At 36.9% G+C, this 17,560-nt stretch overlaps 2 protein-coding genes across 5 annotated transcripts in view; one reads left to right on the forward strand and one right to left on the reverse strand.

Annotated features, from left to right (window-relative positions):
• The window catches only part of PREPL (prolyl endopeptidase like), a 19,105-nt gene continuing 1,545 nt past the window's right edge, over window positions 1-17,560 (forward strand). The window contains exons 1-15 of one of the 4 annotated variants that reach the window (XM_042830623.1): window positions 1-87; window positions 1,006-1,235; window positions 2,267-2,464; window positions 2,974-3,040; window positions 3,588-3,791; window positions 4,739-4,862; window positions 7,026-7,242; window positions 8,230-8,415; window positions 9,862-10,065; window positions 10,784-10,959; window positions 12,330-12,546; window positions 12,679-12,828; window positions 13,604-13,730; window positions 14,133-14,215; window positions 14,894-15,451. In XM_042830623.1, the coding sequence (XP_042686557.1) occupies window positions 1,035-1,235; window positions 2,267-2,464; window positions 2,974-3,040; window positions 3,588-3,791; window positions 4,739-4,862; window positions 7,026-7,242; window positions 8,230-8,415; window positions 9,862-10,065; window positions 10,784-10,959; window positions 12,330-12,546; window positions 12,679-12,828; window positions 13,604-13,730; window positions 14,133-14,215; window positions 14,894-14,938 (2,199 nt within the window). In that variant the 5' untranslated portion in view covers window positions 1-87; window positions 1,006-1,034 and the 3' untranslated portion in view covers window positions 14,939-15,451. Of the gene's footprint in view, window positions 88-1,005; window positions 1,236-2,266; window positions 2,465-2,973; window positions 3,041-3,587; window positions 3,792-4,738; window positions 4,863-7,025; window positions 7,243-8,229; window positions 8,416-9,861; window positions 10,066-10,783; window positions 10,960-12,329; window positions 12,547-12,678; window positions 12,829-13,603; window positions 13,731-14,132; window positions 14,216-14,893; window positions 15,452-17,560 lie in introns of those variants that run through there. The other 3 variants (XM_042830539.1, XM_042830708.1, XM_042830784.1) reach the window with 3 other exon arrangements.
• SLC3A1 (solute carrier family 3 member 1) overlaps window positions 15,579-17,560 on the reverse strand; it is a 15,936-nt gene continuing 13,954 nt past the window's right edge. Inside the window, exons 9-10 of the mRNA XM_042830911.1 lie at window positions 17,013-17,129; window positions 15,579-16,189 (exon numbers count right to left, since the gene is read on the reverse strand). Of these exons, the coding sequence (XP_042686845.1) occupies window positions 15,749-16,189; window positions 17,013-17,129 (558 nt within the window). The 3' untranslated portion in view covers window positions 15,579-15,748. The remainder of the gene's footprint in view (window positions 16,190-17,012; window positions 17,130-17,560) is intronic.

A 17,560-nucleotide genomic window follows, 5' to 3' on the forward strand; every position in this document is an offset into this window, starting at 1 on the left:
CGGGAAACCGGAGCGGCTCGAGCCCGCTGCCATCTTAGCCCGGCCGGAGGGAGAGCCGCCCGGCTCGGGCACGGCTGTGCTGCCGCGGTGAGGGATGGAGCTGACGGGGTGGGGCCGGCTTTTCTGGCCTTCGGCGGGAGGGTGAGAGGGAACGGGGCTGAGGACTGTGGAACACGTGGGGTGTCCTCCCTTCCGGAGTTACAGGCGCAGTGGGGTTTGTTTCTTTGCCGATAAGCAGCCCTCCTGAAAGTGATTCTGTTGTTATAACGAGCTTTCAAAGCAGAAAAGAACCAGCTTCCCGAAAGCAGCATTTAGTCAGATGCATAGTTACATCTTTCTTGCTCTTCGCTGATAATTTCAGCAGAGCTAAACTCCTAGCTGCCGGGACCCATGTGTTGGAGCAACATAGAATCGCCTTAGTTGGAAAGAACCCTTAAAGACCACCTGGTCCAACTGCCCTGCACTGAACAGGGGCACCTACAGCTGGATCAGGTTGCTAAGAGCCCCCCAACCTTGAATGTCTCCAGAGATGGGGCATCCATCACCTCTCTGCACAGCCTGTTCCAGTGCCTCACTGCCCTTACTGTAAAAAACTTCTTCTTTATGTCCTCTTTTAATTTGAAACCGTTTCCCTGTGCCCTGTCACAACAGACCCTGCCAAAGGGTCTGTTCCATCCTTGCTTATAACCCTCCTTTAAGTACTGGCAGACTGCTGTTGTATCTTGTGCCTTCTCTTCCTCAAGTTGAGCAGCCCCAGCTTTCTCAGCCTGTCCTTGTAGGGAAGGTGTCCTATCCCGTGGATCATTTTTGTGGCCAGCCTCTGGACACTCTTAGAGGCAGGTTAACATGCAAGCTCAATTGCATGTATCACTTGGTAAAACCTTCAGTTTTACTGCTCTCATTTACCTAATGATCTTCGAAAGATGAAGCTTTATCTTCTGATTATGTTATGCATATTTCACTTAGTGCAAGTGATCAGGAGCTTGGGATGTTCATAAATTTCAGGTTGACTGTCAAGACTGGATTTGGATATCATGTGTTGGACTGCAAAATCTTTTGTCCGAGGGCTGAGCTTCAGTGTTAAATACTATCCTAAGGATAACCATCTTCCAGCACTATGTCTTTGTAGTACAATAAAACCGAACAAATGCCACATCCTCGACTGGTCAAGAAGTTCATGCAACAGCACCGTGCCACCTGGAAGAATCCTGTCATGGAGGTTATTTTCCTGCAAGGTATGCAGTTTGTGTATAGGCAATGTCAACAACTGTCTTGATGCATCTGTTAAGGAAGCCAACTCTGTTTTTCTGAAGTCAAAGAAATACTTTCTTACTAAAGGGCTTAAAGCAGGAGAATAAAGGCTAGGGCTTCTGTTATGTTCAAGGATGCATACGTTTGTTCAAATTCCCTGTACTGTGTTGATGTCAGTCTGCATTTTTGTTGCTTTTTCTGCTGTAACAATTTGTAAAAAATAACAAAGGGGGAAAAAAGTATTTTCTGGAAAGATTCAGAGTGTCAGGAGAAAACATCAGGGCTCTAGAGAGAGAGAAGTCATCCACTTATCCTAAGATGAACTGGCTCAAAAAAACTTGGCCTTTGGTGTATTTTATCTTAGACATTTTCAGATGGATGTGGAGTTGTTCAAAAACTGTTTCAAGCTGAGGTGTTTCTTCAAAGATGACCAAAAGATCAAATCCAAAATGTTTGTTGAAACCCTCTTATTTCTAACCATCACATAGCAGTTGCTATGCCTGTGCCACAAATTTAGATAAATGTTTCAAGGAAAGTAGCTGAGATCTTGATGTGTGAGAAACTGTGGCTGCACTGGCCGTCTGTAACAGGATTACAAACGCTGGGCTACAGCACTGGTTTCAGGAGTCAATCATGTGGTCTTTGCCTGTTTGTTCTGGAGCAAATGTTCACATTGTCACCGAGATTCTCTACTATCCTCCCAAATCCTTCTAGATGACTGCTTTATTCTCAGGTGTACTGTAACTTCTCCAAATGAAAGGGAATCATCATGAGCTTCCTAAGTGTCCTGTGAAACCTCCCAAAGACTTGTGGATGCTAAGGGAGATTATACATGTACTTGAAAGAGACTTTTAAAGTATTTTTAAATATCCAAAAGCCATATTCATACTCTTGTAGTAACGCAAAGCTGATTTGTCAGTTTGTAGCTCAGGAAATGTCATTGTCTCAGTACATTCACACTGGGGTATAGAATGCTGGTTTGTAGCCATTGTGGGTTTTTTTCCTTATTCAACAGGAGGGGACAAAAATCCATTTTAAAAAGAAAAAAACCACATCCATAACAGCATCAGAGCTTTTGTACAAAGATCTTCTGAAATCAGAGCAGGAAAACTGGAATAAAATCTCAAGAAGTTATAAAGCTATGACAAAAAGAATAAAGGAAAAAATAGAAGAACTGCACAAAAAGTATACACTCCATTTGGAAAGCCCAAGGGTGAGTGACAAAAAATACAAACTTTTTTTTGTCACTGAATATGATGAACAAGCAGCAAAGCCATTCCTGTTATAAAGTTCTGTTTCATTAGTTATTTTGTTGTGGTAATTTCAAGTGTTGAAGTTTTCAATAATTGTGGATAGCAACAACACAAATTAAGAATAGCTCATACCTATTAGATAGTATATTTGACCTTAATTTCACCATAGTCAGAAACAAACGAAGATCGCACAATCTTCTGCTAACTGATGAAAAATAAGACTACAAGGAGCAAGTGCAGGTGATCTGAACCATTCACTAAATTTAGAGCACGTATAGATAGCTTAAGTACCCTAACTTTAAAATAACCTTTCTGATGCATGTAATTCCTTCTTCCCCCTATTCAACATTAAATATGTGCTGTATTCGATCATTTACATACTGTTCTGCTGGACAGAACACTGAATATCGGGATTCTAAGAAGATAATCTATAGCTTAAATGGAAAAATGTTTGTTTTGCATTGAGCAGATAAGATTTGGAGGAAACGTTTACTTTGAGGAGAATGGTGACATATTTTGTTCAAAAGCAGATGATGGTAAGGGATTTCTCTTCTTAACTTGTTAACAATTGTTGAAAATGTTGTGCATACATAATTAGTACGCTTTTTTACTTTAAAGCATATTTGCTGTTTATTTTAAGTTTTTTTTATAACGTTATTTAACAATAGATGAGTAATTCCACAATCCTGAATCTGAAAACATGGGGTGAAAAGAGTAATGGAATGGCGTATTCTGAAACTGAGGTAAGTTTCTGGAAAGGAACTGAGAATCAACCTCTCAGAGCCCCAACTTAAAATGCTAAAAAAGGTCAAGTATCTCAAGAGATTATAAAGAAAACATAAACTAAACAAAAAATACCCAAAAGCTACACTTCAAAATTTAGAGCATTGACCAGATGCTATTGTATGTGTAATTTTATTTTTACACAGTGCATTTGTAGATATCTCATGAAAGAAATCCTTGGTTTCAGTAGTAAATGTTCTTATTAAATACTAGTGTAAAAAAATACTGTTCATTTTGACACACCTCAGTTACAGGATTTTTTTTATTTTATTTTTTTTTACACTTGTTAAAATGCAACAGATAAAGGAAACGTTCGCATTTTATTCAGCACTGAAGATATGGGCTTTTCTGGTACCGTTATTAAACGGATCAGGGTTTCACCAGATGAGAGGTACCTGGCTATCAGCTTAAAAAGTGAAAATTCTGAAGAGGCAACCTGTGTTATTATGAAACTCGGTGATGTTCCCATTGTGGAAGAAGTAATTCCAAATGTTTTTAGTTTTGGTAAGTTGTTTATAAATATCCTATGGGTCACACCAACTTCCAGTACAACATTGCTTTTAGCCTACAAATAATGGTGATAGTACTTATAAAAATTAAAAAAAAAAAAAAAATTTTTTTTTTTTTTTTCCAGTTTAAATCCTCATAGCTGTTGAACAGTTTCTTATTTGAGAGATGTGTTCTCCTACACTGTAAAATTACAAGTTATTTGATACGAATGAGTGACTCCTTTCATGATACAAGTTTTCCCTTATTATAAAAGCAAGCATTTGTATGTTTGAACACTTTTGCACATCATTCTTCTTATTGAATTCAACATACTTCTTTAAAAATTTACTGACATAACTATTTGCAATATGAGGATCTTTTTATGGGAAGCTGTAGGTAATATACCTCTGCAGCTTCAACTGAAGTCACTTATAGCTGTAAGCACTCTTCTGAGAAGTATAAAAGTGCTCAGTACAGGATGTGATCATTAAATTCAGAACTTAATGAAAACAATCACAACTTCAGTCAATTCTTCCAGCACAGATAATGGGGTTTTACATTCCTGTTACAAAAACATAGAATTAAACCTAAACAAATGGCAATTTTTAATAGCATATTAAAGAAGAGAGCAAAAATAGTGCAGTAGAGCACATCCAATGTTCCACATCTTGTATTTCATATTATACTGCTAGATATCATCGAGGATACATAGTCTAGTAAGCAGTTTGCCTCAGCAGGACAAGAATTTACAACACTGGGAAAAAATGCCTAGTTAAAAGCATTAAGGAAAGCTAGAACTTAATGCCATGTTTGCACAGTAGAAGCTTGCAATGTCTGCAATGTCTGTACAATTGCTTGTGAAGTGATTTCAACACAGTGTCCAATGTTCACGGAGCTCCATTTTCTCTCAGTAATAGTGTTTACACTGTTCCAAGTTTGATATACATTTCTTTTCATTTTAGAATGGGCTACAAATGATGTTCTGTATTACACAAGTCAGAAGAACCTTAAATGCCAGAATGTGTTCATGACCACTTTCACTAATGAGAAATATACTAAGTTGGTTTACACAGAACAAGATGCAAGGTAATATTCATCTAAAATACACTAAGTCTTTAACATATTCTGTAGTATTCAATATGTAGACTCTAAGTGGTTTTGAAACAAATTCTTCCATATCACATTTCAGAAGGTAGAAGGCATTTTTAAGTTCTGTTCTGCTGTCTGGGAATGTATTTTCCTCTCCTCTTGATATGTGATCAGCAGCGATTTAACTTTTCTCTGTTACCTCACGAGTTCAGCTGAGTTTATAAATGCCAAGGTCAGACTCAGGTCAGGGTGTCCTTTAATGAACGCGTGACAGTTTCATACAGAGTAAACCAGACTGTGGGTTTCATTTTGTTTTCTCTGCTATTGATGTCTGATACAACTTTTTAAAAAACATTGAAGTTCAGGCTAATCCTTGCTCTGGGTAATGGATGAGCAAAATCATCACAGCATTCACAGAGAGAGGACTATTGTTGACTGAATACCCTCTCAATAACCTTTCTTTAAGCAGTGGTTTAGGAGGGCAAGAAGGCTCTTGCTGAATTGAGAGCAGAACTGGTTTTTAAACCACGTAGCACTAAAATGATAGATTTGTACAGCATGCCATAAATATTTGTGATTATTCTTACTTCAAGTTACATACTCAATATAGAAATACCCTTTATACATTCATCTAATAAATGAAAAAAAAGTCTGCAGATGAGATGGAGTAGATAAGATCTGTATGTTCTATCTGTACTTGATACATACTTTTGTAAAATCAAACTGCACTGACCTGATGTGTCCCCACAGGGAAACTGTTGGCATAATTCTGAAGGTCATAGTCATTACAGTTAATCTACTAGAAACTTACTCTAAAGGTTCATATGCTAGTGCAGCTCATGATTGAACACAGTTGTTCGTAGGAGATGGCAAGAGATTCTTTTTCATTGCCATAGAGAAGTTGTTCTACATACCACCAACTCTTCTACTTGCAGTCAAATATTTTTTTAGAAGCTGAAGATATCTTGACTTCCTTTAAAAAAAAAAAAAAAAAAAAAGCTACAAGGAAAAAAAAAAAGTGATATGAAGGTCAGAGTCCTTGGGGAGAAGTGTAACCTGCATTTCAGCTTGACTCTCTTAGAGGTAAGGTCAACAGAGCCAAACTGTTAGAATCTATACTGAATGCAGTGGCGCACACTTGCTGAATTTCAGTGGATTAGAGGCAGAAAACTGATTACTTGTGTACTTTAGGAGGACACAGACAGTGGGAGTTGTAAAAATGTCAAGATGATGCAATTAGACAAAACAATTGTACCAAAAAACTGGAATTCCTACACCTGCAAATAATTAAAGGCAGTGAAAAATGCTATCCAAGGCTTCCTTTCTTTCACCAGTCAAATATTTTCAAGTCTAGAAGGTTCATTATTGCTGTCAGTGCAGAATACATTACTCAACCCTGCAATTTCTTTTAAAGACAACTAGTTTTAAAGATTCAAAATGGCACAGAAACTCCTGTGCCCAAAGATTTGACATATCAGTTAATTAGCATGACTCATTTAGAAACTTGAAACTGACTTACAGCCTGAACTTGTTCAATATTAGCATCCAGACACTGCTGAACATTTTCTGTTCCTAGATTTTAGAAGCATTTAAAATTAATGGAGTTCCAGAAACAGTTCCCATTTTCCAACTTTGCAACTTTGTCACTTCAGCACTGTCCATCCTGTCTTATAAAGGCCTGTGTTCTTTGTTTTTTTTCCTTTAAGCTTTTCTTTATTGTCTTACATCAGTAGCACTTGGGCTTTTTAATTATTTGCCCTTATAGTATAATAGCTCCTACTTTTTTATTGCAGTTTCCACATGTTACTCATTAATTTTATTAACTTCAATTATTCTTCAGATTTTTTTTTTAAATAGGGCTACTATCTCAAAAAAAAAAATCTGTTTTGCATGAATTTTAAAGCCCACGTACATCTAACACCCTTCAATCTGAATGATTCAAAAATCTGGATACATTTGGACAACAACTGAACAACTTTCCTTGCAGAGTTCAGGTTCCATACCCCAAACTGTGGGTTTTTGAATGCTGGGATAAATGTAGCAAAAGTGGGTTTGGGAATCAAGTAGTCTGAAATCTCTCCAGCCTACATACAGGCTCGCTGTTTCTTACATTGTAATTAGAAGCCCATGATTCTGAATTAACTGTGTTATTTCTTTCAGATTTTTTGTGGACATACACTGCACAAAAGATAGACGTTTCCTCACTATCAATAGCAACAGCAAGACAACCTCAGAAGTTTGGCTGATTGACTGCAGACATCCTTTTAAGTTACCTGTTCTTGTGCAAGCCCGAACACAAGGGGTCATTTATCACATTGAGCACAGAAACAATGAGTTATATATTCTTACTTCATATGGAGAACCTGCAGAATATAAGGTAATCTTAAGCAATAATAAGAGTCATAGGATTCATTCAGACGCTTGTTGCAGACCACAGAAATAGTAAAGCTAGATTTTAATTCTGTGCTTCACAGCTTACTGAAATAATTTAAGAGAATTACACAGAGTTGCATGGATTTAAAGACTGACAGTAGTACGTGGAGTCTTGCCTACAGCATGCTGATTTGATTCAGCTTCTTTGGAAAAGCACACTCACTTCTTGGCGTAAACAGCCCCATTTCCCCTTTATTATAATTTGATTTCAGTCTATATAACCAAACAGCTCACAGTTCTACCAGACACAGTGAAGGCATCTGATATTTGAAATTACTTTTGCAAATAACTTTAGATACAAATTTTTCCATAAATTTGTTTCTCTCAGCATCGGTTTTTCTAATCGCATTCAGACATTTTCAGAGGCAGCCTTACTTTGACAGCTAAAAGCACGCCACTTCCTGGGAGAGAGAAAATGCCTCACTGCTCAGTTGAGAGCATCTTGTCCTGCATGTAGTGCTGAGCATCAGATATGGAAAGATGACCTACTCTCAACACAGTATACATCTAACTTGCTCTTGTGTACTGAATCAAGAATGTACATTGCAGTCACTCAAATGTCACAATCTTGTATTTTTTAAACATTTCCCTACTCCTAACTAAGGAAAAAAGAATAAAGTACATTCAGCTTGCTTTGATCCAACCTTCCAGTTATGCTGCTTCTAAAATCCAACTTAGTTGTCGTAAAGGAACACAATACAATTGCAAATAGAGTTGTAACATCTAATTGCCATCTGTAACACATCTCTCTTGCTATCAATACGTAGGCAGTTACTGAATTGTTCTCCTGTTTGCCCAAGTAAAGGGAATTTAAAGCCTTCCAGTTTCAGTCATCAATAATCTTTTGTAATTAAAATGGTGAGTGACATCACCTGTATGACTGTACCTCTAACTTATAACTCTCACTTTATCTTGTATTTTGTTCTTGTAGTTGATGAAGGCTTCAGTAGTTTCCACTGGCATGGAGAACTGGCAGTTAGTTTATGCACTGGAAGAGAAAACCAAGCTAATAGACTTGGAGATGTTCCGTGATCACTGTATCATGTTCCTGCAGAAAGCTGGCTGTCTTTACTTAAACGTGATTGCTTTTGTTTCACGTTCAGTTCAATCAATACAGGTATGTTTTAGCTTGGCTCAAGCAACGTGCTTTTTCCAGCACTGTTTCTTTTTAATGTAGCATTACAAAATAAAAGATAAATTACAAAAGTAGAAGTGGTTTGGAAACTAATAGTGACAAAAACATCATTATGATTAATTATATTACCTGTGGATGTTCTTCACAATTTCACACGTGCTGGCTTATTGTAGCAGTTATGAAATTAAAGAGCAGCTATAGTACAAGTCCATTCTTTCCTCAACTTGCTACCATCAAACTCTTTACAATACAGTCGATTTCTAATGTAAAATAAGCCTTGATTTCCCAAACACTGTATTTTTATTGGGCTGATTTTGTGGTTACATTCATCAGCCAATGCAAGGAAATAAGCATAGCCCTCCCTGAGATTAAAGGCTAGAACATCGAAAAGACAAATATGGTCACTGACCTAAAATGAATAGGAAAACCTAGTATTGCAGTACAACTTCTGTCAAGTATTTCTTCATTTCTCTAGATGTTGCAAAATACTTGTGGAATACAAATAAAGGGTCTCCATTCAAAACCACAGCTTCTAGAGATCATTTAGCTGAAATATTTAATTGATTTGTTTGCCTGAGAAGTACTATCTGAAGAACTTGCAAGTTTATTCCAACAAGCTTCCAAGGCTGCATTCTATAAAACTGCTACAGAGAAAAGGTTTTCAGCAAAGTACATTGCATGGTCTCTGAAACCTTTCATTTTTCAAAATAGTTTTAGTTTATTTATTCAGAGAGAGTCTGCAGTTACTCTGGAGAACTTTGACTTTAGTGCCATTTCAGAAATCTCTCACAAACTAACTCGAGCAAGCAATGGCCTGGCAGAGGGTTTGACTATGTTCCTGCTGCTCACAAAGAATGAATCTTGATTTCTTTTATTCTTAGTGAAGTTAAAAATCTTAAATATAATAGCAGTAAGTGTCTGAGGGTAAATGTGCCAGGAAAAGGTTTTGTTCTTCACAATGGCTGGCACTAAGAACAAAGTTAAGAGGCAGGGGTTTTTGGTGGCTTAGCATTACTGAGCTAACTCACAGCAAAAGCATAACAACTGACATGGACTTGGCTGTGCAACATGTTCAAGCAGGAGTGGAAATCAGAGGGGAAATGGGATCTAAAAATTAAAAACAGCGCAGAATCATTTCAAATGTTTTATTTAAAAAAAATCTGTACAAATGCCCATTTTAAACTGGATTCTAATTTAGATTTATTTTTCTGTTTTATCTCATTATTGAATTTCATCCAATAGCCTCAAGTGAAAAGTTTACCACTTTCTGACCGTTCTATTATTGAATGTAAAAGAAATACAGCTTGTGCTACATCCAAGCTGCAGATAATTAGCTTGCTATTCAAAATCTTTTCCTCAGAAGGACACGCTAGGCAGAACTTATAGAAGCAGTGTAAAGGTCTCACTTGAAACACTCTTTTTTCTCAGCTACCTACATGGGCCTGTGCCTTTGAATTGGAATCTCATCCTGAACACGCCAGCAGCACTTGCTATTTTCAGCTCACCTCCCCAGCACACCCCCCAAGGCGTTTTGCATATTCATTTAAAGAAAATAATCTCATTGAACAAGCTGCAGAAGAGGTACCAATTATTATGAATTGTCACACTACACGTTTACTAGCTAAAAGCAAGGTAAGATTTTTCAGTCCTTTCCCCATTCCCTTTATTCTTCCCTTCCTCCCCACCCATTTGTAGAAAATGCATTTGGCAGGGAATAGAGATTAAAAATGTAAAAGAGCAGTTGGTGCTGTACTTACCAGTGGGCGTTTTCTCCAGTGCTATAGAGGAGAAAAAGAAAGTCGTGATGAGATTTTTTTCATTGATCTGGGCATGCTAGAGAAGATAACAGTCAAGAAGCTCAGCACAGCATAACTCAGACTCACTAAAAGATGTATGGTATCCTGGTATCTATGATAAATGAGAAAAATGTCAGCTGCTGAGAAGGACACCCCACAACCATCTACACAGCACAGATCAAGAAAAGAAAGTTTTAACAGCCTGAGTTTAAAAAAATGGTGATGTTAATAGAGAGTTTGTGCTGCAGTAAGTGGTAAACTATTTTGTTAATAATAGATATTCTCTGCGTTAAAGGGAGAAGGAAGACTTGGGTGCTTTGGTGGTTTAAAAACTCCTCAGGTGTTGCACTTAAATGAATTTTATACTCTGCATCTATAAGCCTACACAGCAGAGGCTCAGTCTCTTGCTTTATTTTTCAAGAGTGCTTTGTACAATCTAAGTGAAAAAAAATTACTGTAATCAAAAAAACACATTTTAAAATAAATAATTGAAGTTTTCATTGCCATGTGTCATTGAGATTTCTGAAATGTCTGAAATACTCCTTCATTTCCAGGATGAAACTTTGGTGCCAATTACAGTTTTTCATAATACGAATTCTAAAGAGCTACACAGGAAACCACTTCTAGTTCATGTATATGGAGCTTATGGCATAGATTTGAACATGAGCTTTAGAGAAGAGAAGCTGATGTTAATTGAAGAGGGCTGGATATTAGCATATTGCCATGTTAGGTAAGTCAAATATAAAATGGAATTAATATTTTCATTTGTGGGATATTCTGATATTTGTTGATCTACAGCTGAAGAGGTACAGAAATGTTCCTTCCTCCCTTCTCCCTCTCCACCCCTCATTTAGTTCTAATTCATGTTTTTCACTTCCACCTCTTTTTAGAATTCTCAAAAATCCTTTTTAAAACAAAAAATAAATTTTCCTCTGGGAAAAATAATTTACTTTTAAGACCATGTACTGTGTTCATGTTCTTATGTCAACAGTGTGATTATGTATTAAGTTTTAATCTTTTGAAGTCTCAATATTTTTCACCTCTTCTTTGCTCAAAAAAACCCCCAAAACCTGTTCAAATGTTCAAAGTGTTCAAATGGCAGTGATAAGCTACCACCTGCTTTCCTGAGGGCACTGTGTACTAATGCTAAGTCTGTGCCTTCTGAAAACCATTTGCCTTTCTACAGCTGAATGTTTAACCTGCCTCTGTATTTTTCTACTTACTAAATCCTGTCCCCAGTTTAGCTACAAACCCATTAGTTTCATAAAAACAGGTCATACAGCAGACTATATTGGAGGCACAATTCAGTGGACAAGGGAAGATTGTCACTTTAGGAATAGAGGAGCATTGTTTGAAATACCAGTTCCAAAACAAATTCAACATACAAATATATAGAGTCTGCTAATAAAATGGCAAGCATTGTGCAGTTCTTCCTCCCATCTTTGCAAATGTCTTATGATGCAAATCAATCCTAAGCAGTATCAATGAAAAATTTTGGCAGAATGATCTTTTGATTGATTTTAAACTTAAACCTGGAATAAAGACATTTTAGGTGGATTAGAACAAGAATTGTGGTTGTATGGAAAAGGATACAAGTAAATTTAGTGTTAAAGTTTTATAAATGGTAAAAAATACTACATTTCCTCTCATCTTTGAACTCAAACTAGAAAAAATGAACCTTATTGGCAGTCTCAAATTTTATGCTGCACAAAAGAATTTGAGCATCTTGGCAGAGCTGAGAAATAGTCTTTTAACGTTAATAATAAATCTGGCGATAGTGATATAAAAATGGAAGATGTTTCAGTTACCGCTTTCATAGTTTCCTACAAAAAGATGATATCAGTGTTTGATTTTGTATTGACTACTCTGACACTGCTGATAGCATTTTCACCAGTCATCGTGTGAGGATTTTTTTTTGTTTGTACATAGTGTGTTTTAGCTGCAAGGGGAGGAGTGGGTAAAGACAGGAAGAAAGGGAAGTTAACTGGAAAGACGAAGTGTGATTTAGCAATTCTGTGGCTGCTGCTGTCTTTTATTATGTGAAGATTTACTTGCAACATTTTCCAAACAGACTCCAACTTGAATTGTTTTAAATTCCAGGGGTGGAGGAGAGCTAGGCCTAAGGTGGCACAAAGATGGATGTCAGCAGAACAAACTCAAAGGTCTCTATGACCTTAAGGCTTGCATCATGCTGCTGCATGAACTAGGATTTTCTCAGCCAAAATATACAGCACTAACAGCTGCCAGTGCTGGAGGAGTTCTTGCGGGAGCCGTTTGCAACAGCGATCCAGAACTTATCAGAGCCATGGTTTTACAGGTGAGCTGCTGCAGATCCTTCATTATAGCATTTAGCTGTATTCTGTTTTGGTTTTGCTTTTTACCAGTTCCAGAAATTCAAACGTTCCAATTCAAAATTTCCCTTATTTTTTTTCTTTTTAATAATTTTAAGGCACCTTTTGTAGATGTTCTGAACACAATGATGAAAACTCATCTCCCACTGTCAATTGAAGAACAAGAAGAATGGGGAAATCCGTTAGCAGATGAAAAATGTATGAAGTACATCAAAAACTACTGTCCTTATCACAATATTAAGCCACAGGTAAAACTAGTGTACACACAGGAGGGGTAGTAAGACGTAGTGCTTCATAGGAAAATAGTTGTAAAAAAAAAAATAAGTTAAAAAATATAAATCTGTTTTACTCTTTCATTGCTTTACAACCCAACATTTTAAAACTTTGCTGCTGCTTTGTGTTAACTTCATGTTAAAATCATTAACACAATCAGTAACTATTTCCGTATTTCCTTTGTTTTTTCCTTTGTTTTACTGGCTTATCCAGACTTCACTGCAGCAGGAAGATGGCACTTTGCACTGATTAAACACAAACAGTGAAATGGAAAAGAAGCTCTATGGCTTTGATACTGTTATCTCAGATGAAAGCTTTAGTTGAAGTATGTTAGCTGTGTTTCATAGATAATAGATCTTACCATATTAAAAATACTCTGGCATATAAATATTACAAAAGTAAATCTCAACTACTGCTCTGTTAAAGATGTACCATTCCATGATTATTACTCCTTTTTTGTGTAATCATCAGCATGCAGACGTTTCACACCTTTAGCAGTAGGGAGAGGATGGTTTTTGATTACCTTTTGCAAGTGGATGATCCTCTGATATTAATTTGTCATTTTTAAGGTCAGAATGCTTTTTTCAGCTAGTGATACAAGATGCTTTTTCAAGACAGAGTAATTACGTAACAAATTCATTTTAGATAAACCATAAGAAGTACAACTCCTGGATATATAGAGAAAAATGTACTTATTTCAATAGATCATCAGTTGTCAAGTATCTAACTGGTTTTGGTTTTTAATTTCAGTGCTATCCTTCAGTTTTTATCACAGCATATGAAAATGATCAACGAGTGCCACTGACAGGAATTCTGCGGTATGTTCAGAAACTTAGGAAGGCTACCCTAGATCACGCCAGCAGAACAGGAAAGGAAGGTAAAATAAGAATATCACAGCTGTATGGACTTGACTAAAGCAGACTAGTTGTGTAATTAAATACTACAGATTGACTCTTCCTTCAATGCTTCGTTTGTTCAATACAATCCAGGAGCCCTCTTTTGCTCAGAATGAGCATGATTACCTTTGAGAATGATGAGAATGATTACCTTTCCAAAGAAAGAACACATTGGATACTTGAACGTTTTTAAATCCTCAGTTAATAGAAATACAAATAGTTCATCCAGCAAGACCCTCCATGATTATTATTATTTTTTTTAAGAAACATCAGAATATGTTTTTGGAAGGTAGAATAATTATCTATCCCTGAACAACTTGCACTGCCCACTTACCTTTCTTTGTTCATTCAATGTCAAGTGATCAGTAGTTTCATTGTTCCAGGAAACTGGATCCCTAAAATCATCTTAGACATCCAGGCAAGTGGCAGTCATTGTGACTCATCCTGGGAGGATTCATTGACTGAGGTATGTTCCCTTCACTGTACACTTGCACAGCACTGTGAGGAGGTATCCCTCAGCTGATACTTAAACCTTAGCAACTGATGCAGTCACTGAAGACATGTTTTAAATACTAAAAACAAAACAGAAACAAACCCCAAAACTGCTGAAATTAAGGTTGTTCTTGCATTTATATATGGAAAGGAGCCATTGACAGCTAGATCAGTGAACCTCATTGTGCTTTAAACCTCAAGGCAGCATTAAACTCCCACTGTGATGTGCCAAGAGCTTTGAATGAAAGGCCCTTTATTCCAGCACGAAAAGTCGTGCACTGTAGAGTATTAAGACCTTATTTATTTCCATCTTCCTCATAAAGTATATATGGTGGACTTGAGTGTTACATTTTGGAACATGAGTTACAATTAAGTTTCAATGTTTTACACTTAATACCAGAGCGTGTGCTGAAAGCAACAGGCTGCCAAGACCTGTCATTTTGCTGCTCATGTCTCAGACTATCACAGATTTTATTCCTGTTATTTATTTATTTTAAAAATCCTAGCAAATGCTAGTTATTGTGGCAATTGTATTTTGTTTTAGGGCAAGGTATTGCTTAGTATCAGTATGTAAAAGATTGCAATAGCTGTACAATAACCTTGGCAGTTTATAGTGCAAAGAGTTTCATTATTTTGTAATTATTTGCTTTAGGTTGCAAGACACCTTGCTTTTCTGAAAAAGGAACTTCAAGTGTGACATCCCCAGCATTAAATCAAGTCCTGTAAATAGCTGATAAACACATCCACCACCTAAAGAAGTTCAAGTCAGATTTTCATTTGTATGAAAAAGTGTCTTCTCCAGATGTATTACTGCATTATGGGCACAAACAGACCAGATACGCAGGGACAAAATTGGGTTTGGCATCAGTTTATAAAGAACCCAACTAAACTAAATACCTTCCCTACCAAATGGTACAGAAGGAGCTGCTTTCCTATGTGGTTCTGTTCATAAGCAAGCAGTACAGCACTGTACAAGTGGAGCTGTAGTGCGAGACAGCTTGTGCTGAAAGTCGAATGTACGTCTAATGTACAAAGACATGAATGTTTTATGACCTTTTATCCAAGAGTAAATTCCACACAAGGCAGTAAATCCCCTCCCCGAAGTTGTATTTAATCAAAAAATCTCACTAAATTATTCCCAAACTAATTTCCATATGTAGGAAAATACTGTCCAGTAGATTACACTGTACTAATCATTTGGTGGGGCCAGACTGGGAAAAAAAAAAAAAAAAAGAAAAAGCAGAATCTTTTATCTGATAAGATAAAAGCATAGGAATCTTAAAAATTAGGTGCCTCCAGAAGATAATACAAAATGAATGCCAAAGTTGTGAACGCTATTTAAATGACAAAATTGTTTATTACCCAGTACAGATACAAGACAATTTGGTATTAATTTTATTTTTCAAGCTGTTTATTGTGTACAGAAAGCAAGCCTGAAAAGCCAAAAAGAATTAGCATTTCTCTGAACCAAGCATTTTCTAAGTTAACATGAAAGCTACTCTTGCATTTAGCAGTTCATGTAGAGTAAATTGAAGGCACTGGAATAACAAGCTTTTTCAGACACAAAACAGTTTTCTTGAAAAGCTTCCATATTATGAACAGGCTTTCCTGTTTTATATTCAAGGACCAGACCTTCTCCTGCCTCAGTTTTAATTATTCTGGTATCAACAGTGTTACCAGTATTGCTAAAATTAGTACTTAGTCTTATCACAGCTTGAGATGGGAGGCTTGGAACCATAGCTTTCAGATCTATTGTCGATTCCTGTCCAAAATTGAGAACCATCATAAAGACACTGTCTAACCCATCCAATTCCCTCACGTACACAAAAACATCACTGTCGTTCCAGATGGAGCACATCCACCCCCGATGTATGGGTAGCTCGTTGTTGTGAAGTAGAGTTAGTTCTCTGTACAAATTCAGGGTTGAGTTGGACTGGGCCATCTGAACCTGCAACAGAGTCAGCATTGTACGAGATGGACCTCTCACGTGCACGCCATCTACCAGGAACAACCTCTTAGAATTCAGTTCTAACAATTAATTCTCTTCAAATTTGTCTGCCAATTCCATGTCAAAAGTGCTTTTTCTCATGCACTTTCTTGAGATTTGTTCAGTGGCAGAGATTATCCAGCAGGACAGAATTTCCTTGGCACAGATACTACCTTCCAGCTGTCTCTTAGAGTCTTTAGCATTTGTTCTACAGAAAACCACAGCCATTTAAAGCTTGATAGTGAACCTTTTTCACTGAGTCTGATCTACTGAAGTCATAGGATTTATTTCCTGTTTGTTGGGGTTTCTTTTCTTTTCTTTTTTCCCCAGTCTTTGCATTATATTTTTGTCTTCAGTGTTGGTCAGCACTTTAGATCAGCAAAATCTGCTTAAGCCACTGCTCAAATACTGTAAAGTATATAAATACATTTTTTATAAACAGTCTGTGTAAAGTTATTACAAGGAGGGTGCTTTACATACACTAATATAAATGAAAAGTATTGGATTTCAATTTAATGTTAAAATGATTAAAGGGACGTTAAGTCAACTTGCCACATCAACATTATCGCTGCAGTTGCTCTGTTTAAATGACTACAGCTGAAGCAGACTCTTTGCTGATGCAAGGATTTCTTTTCCTAACAAAATCAGTTAAGATTCAATGCTTTTCTGTTTTCCCCCCTGGAGTTTTGTTTTTGTTACACTGCCAGGTCCCATTAGAAGTCGGAGAAAAATAGATACATCAGGATACTTTTAGACCATTGGTTTGTCACACACAAATACCTACTTCAGCATTGACACTTTGGTAGTCAGAGTTAACAGGTATCCAGCTACTGTTGCCTTCAGTAAAACCAGCGTTATCGTTGCTGTTCCACTGCATAGGGGATTGAGCTGGAAAGGTCACCTAGAAAACAAAGCGGTGTTAGAGCCATTACCAAGTTGTGTATTTTAATTAGCGTGTTAAAAAGCTGGCACTTAAATAACACATTCTCAGTTCCACACATAATCACCTTTTCAGCATTATTTTCTCTGGTTGATGTTAAGAATCAACAAGGAGGATGTAATCCTGATGCAGATCTCAAGAGAAACAGTTAGAAGAGTAGCTCTGTGGTAATGGAAGAGAACAGACAGTCCAACAGATACAGCACTACTGACTAAATGTGGAGTTCCAACTAAGCAGTAGTCTCCCCTTGCAACAGATGGTTGACTAAAAGCAGCTAAAATATTCTGATAAATAACTAGACATGCACTTAGAGAAAGTACAAGAAAATGAGTCCCAAGAAGAGATAACAGCAAATGAGTAAATGCTATTGAGAATCTGTTCTTCTCCAGTCA

Source organism: Centrocercus urophasianus, unplaced genomic scaffold (genome assembly GCF_019232065.1).
Source record: "Centrocercus urophasianus isolate 14NV4802_14NV808 unplaced genomic scaffold, USGS_Curo_1.0 seq_10, whole genome shotgun sequence".
Lineage (NCBI taxonomy): Eukaryota > Metazoa > Chordata > Aves > Galliformes > Phasianidae > Centrocercus > Centrocercus urophasianus.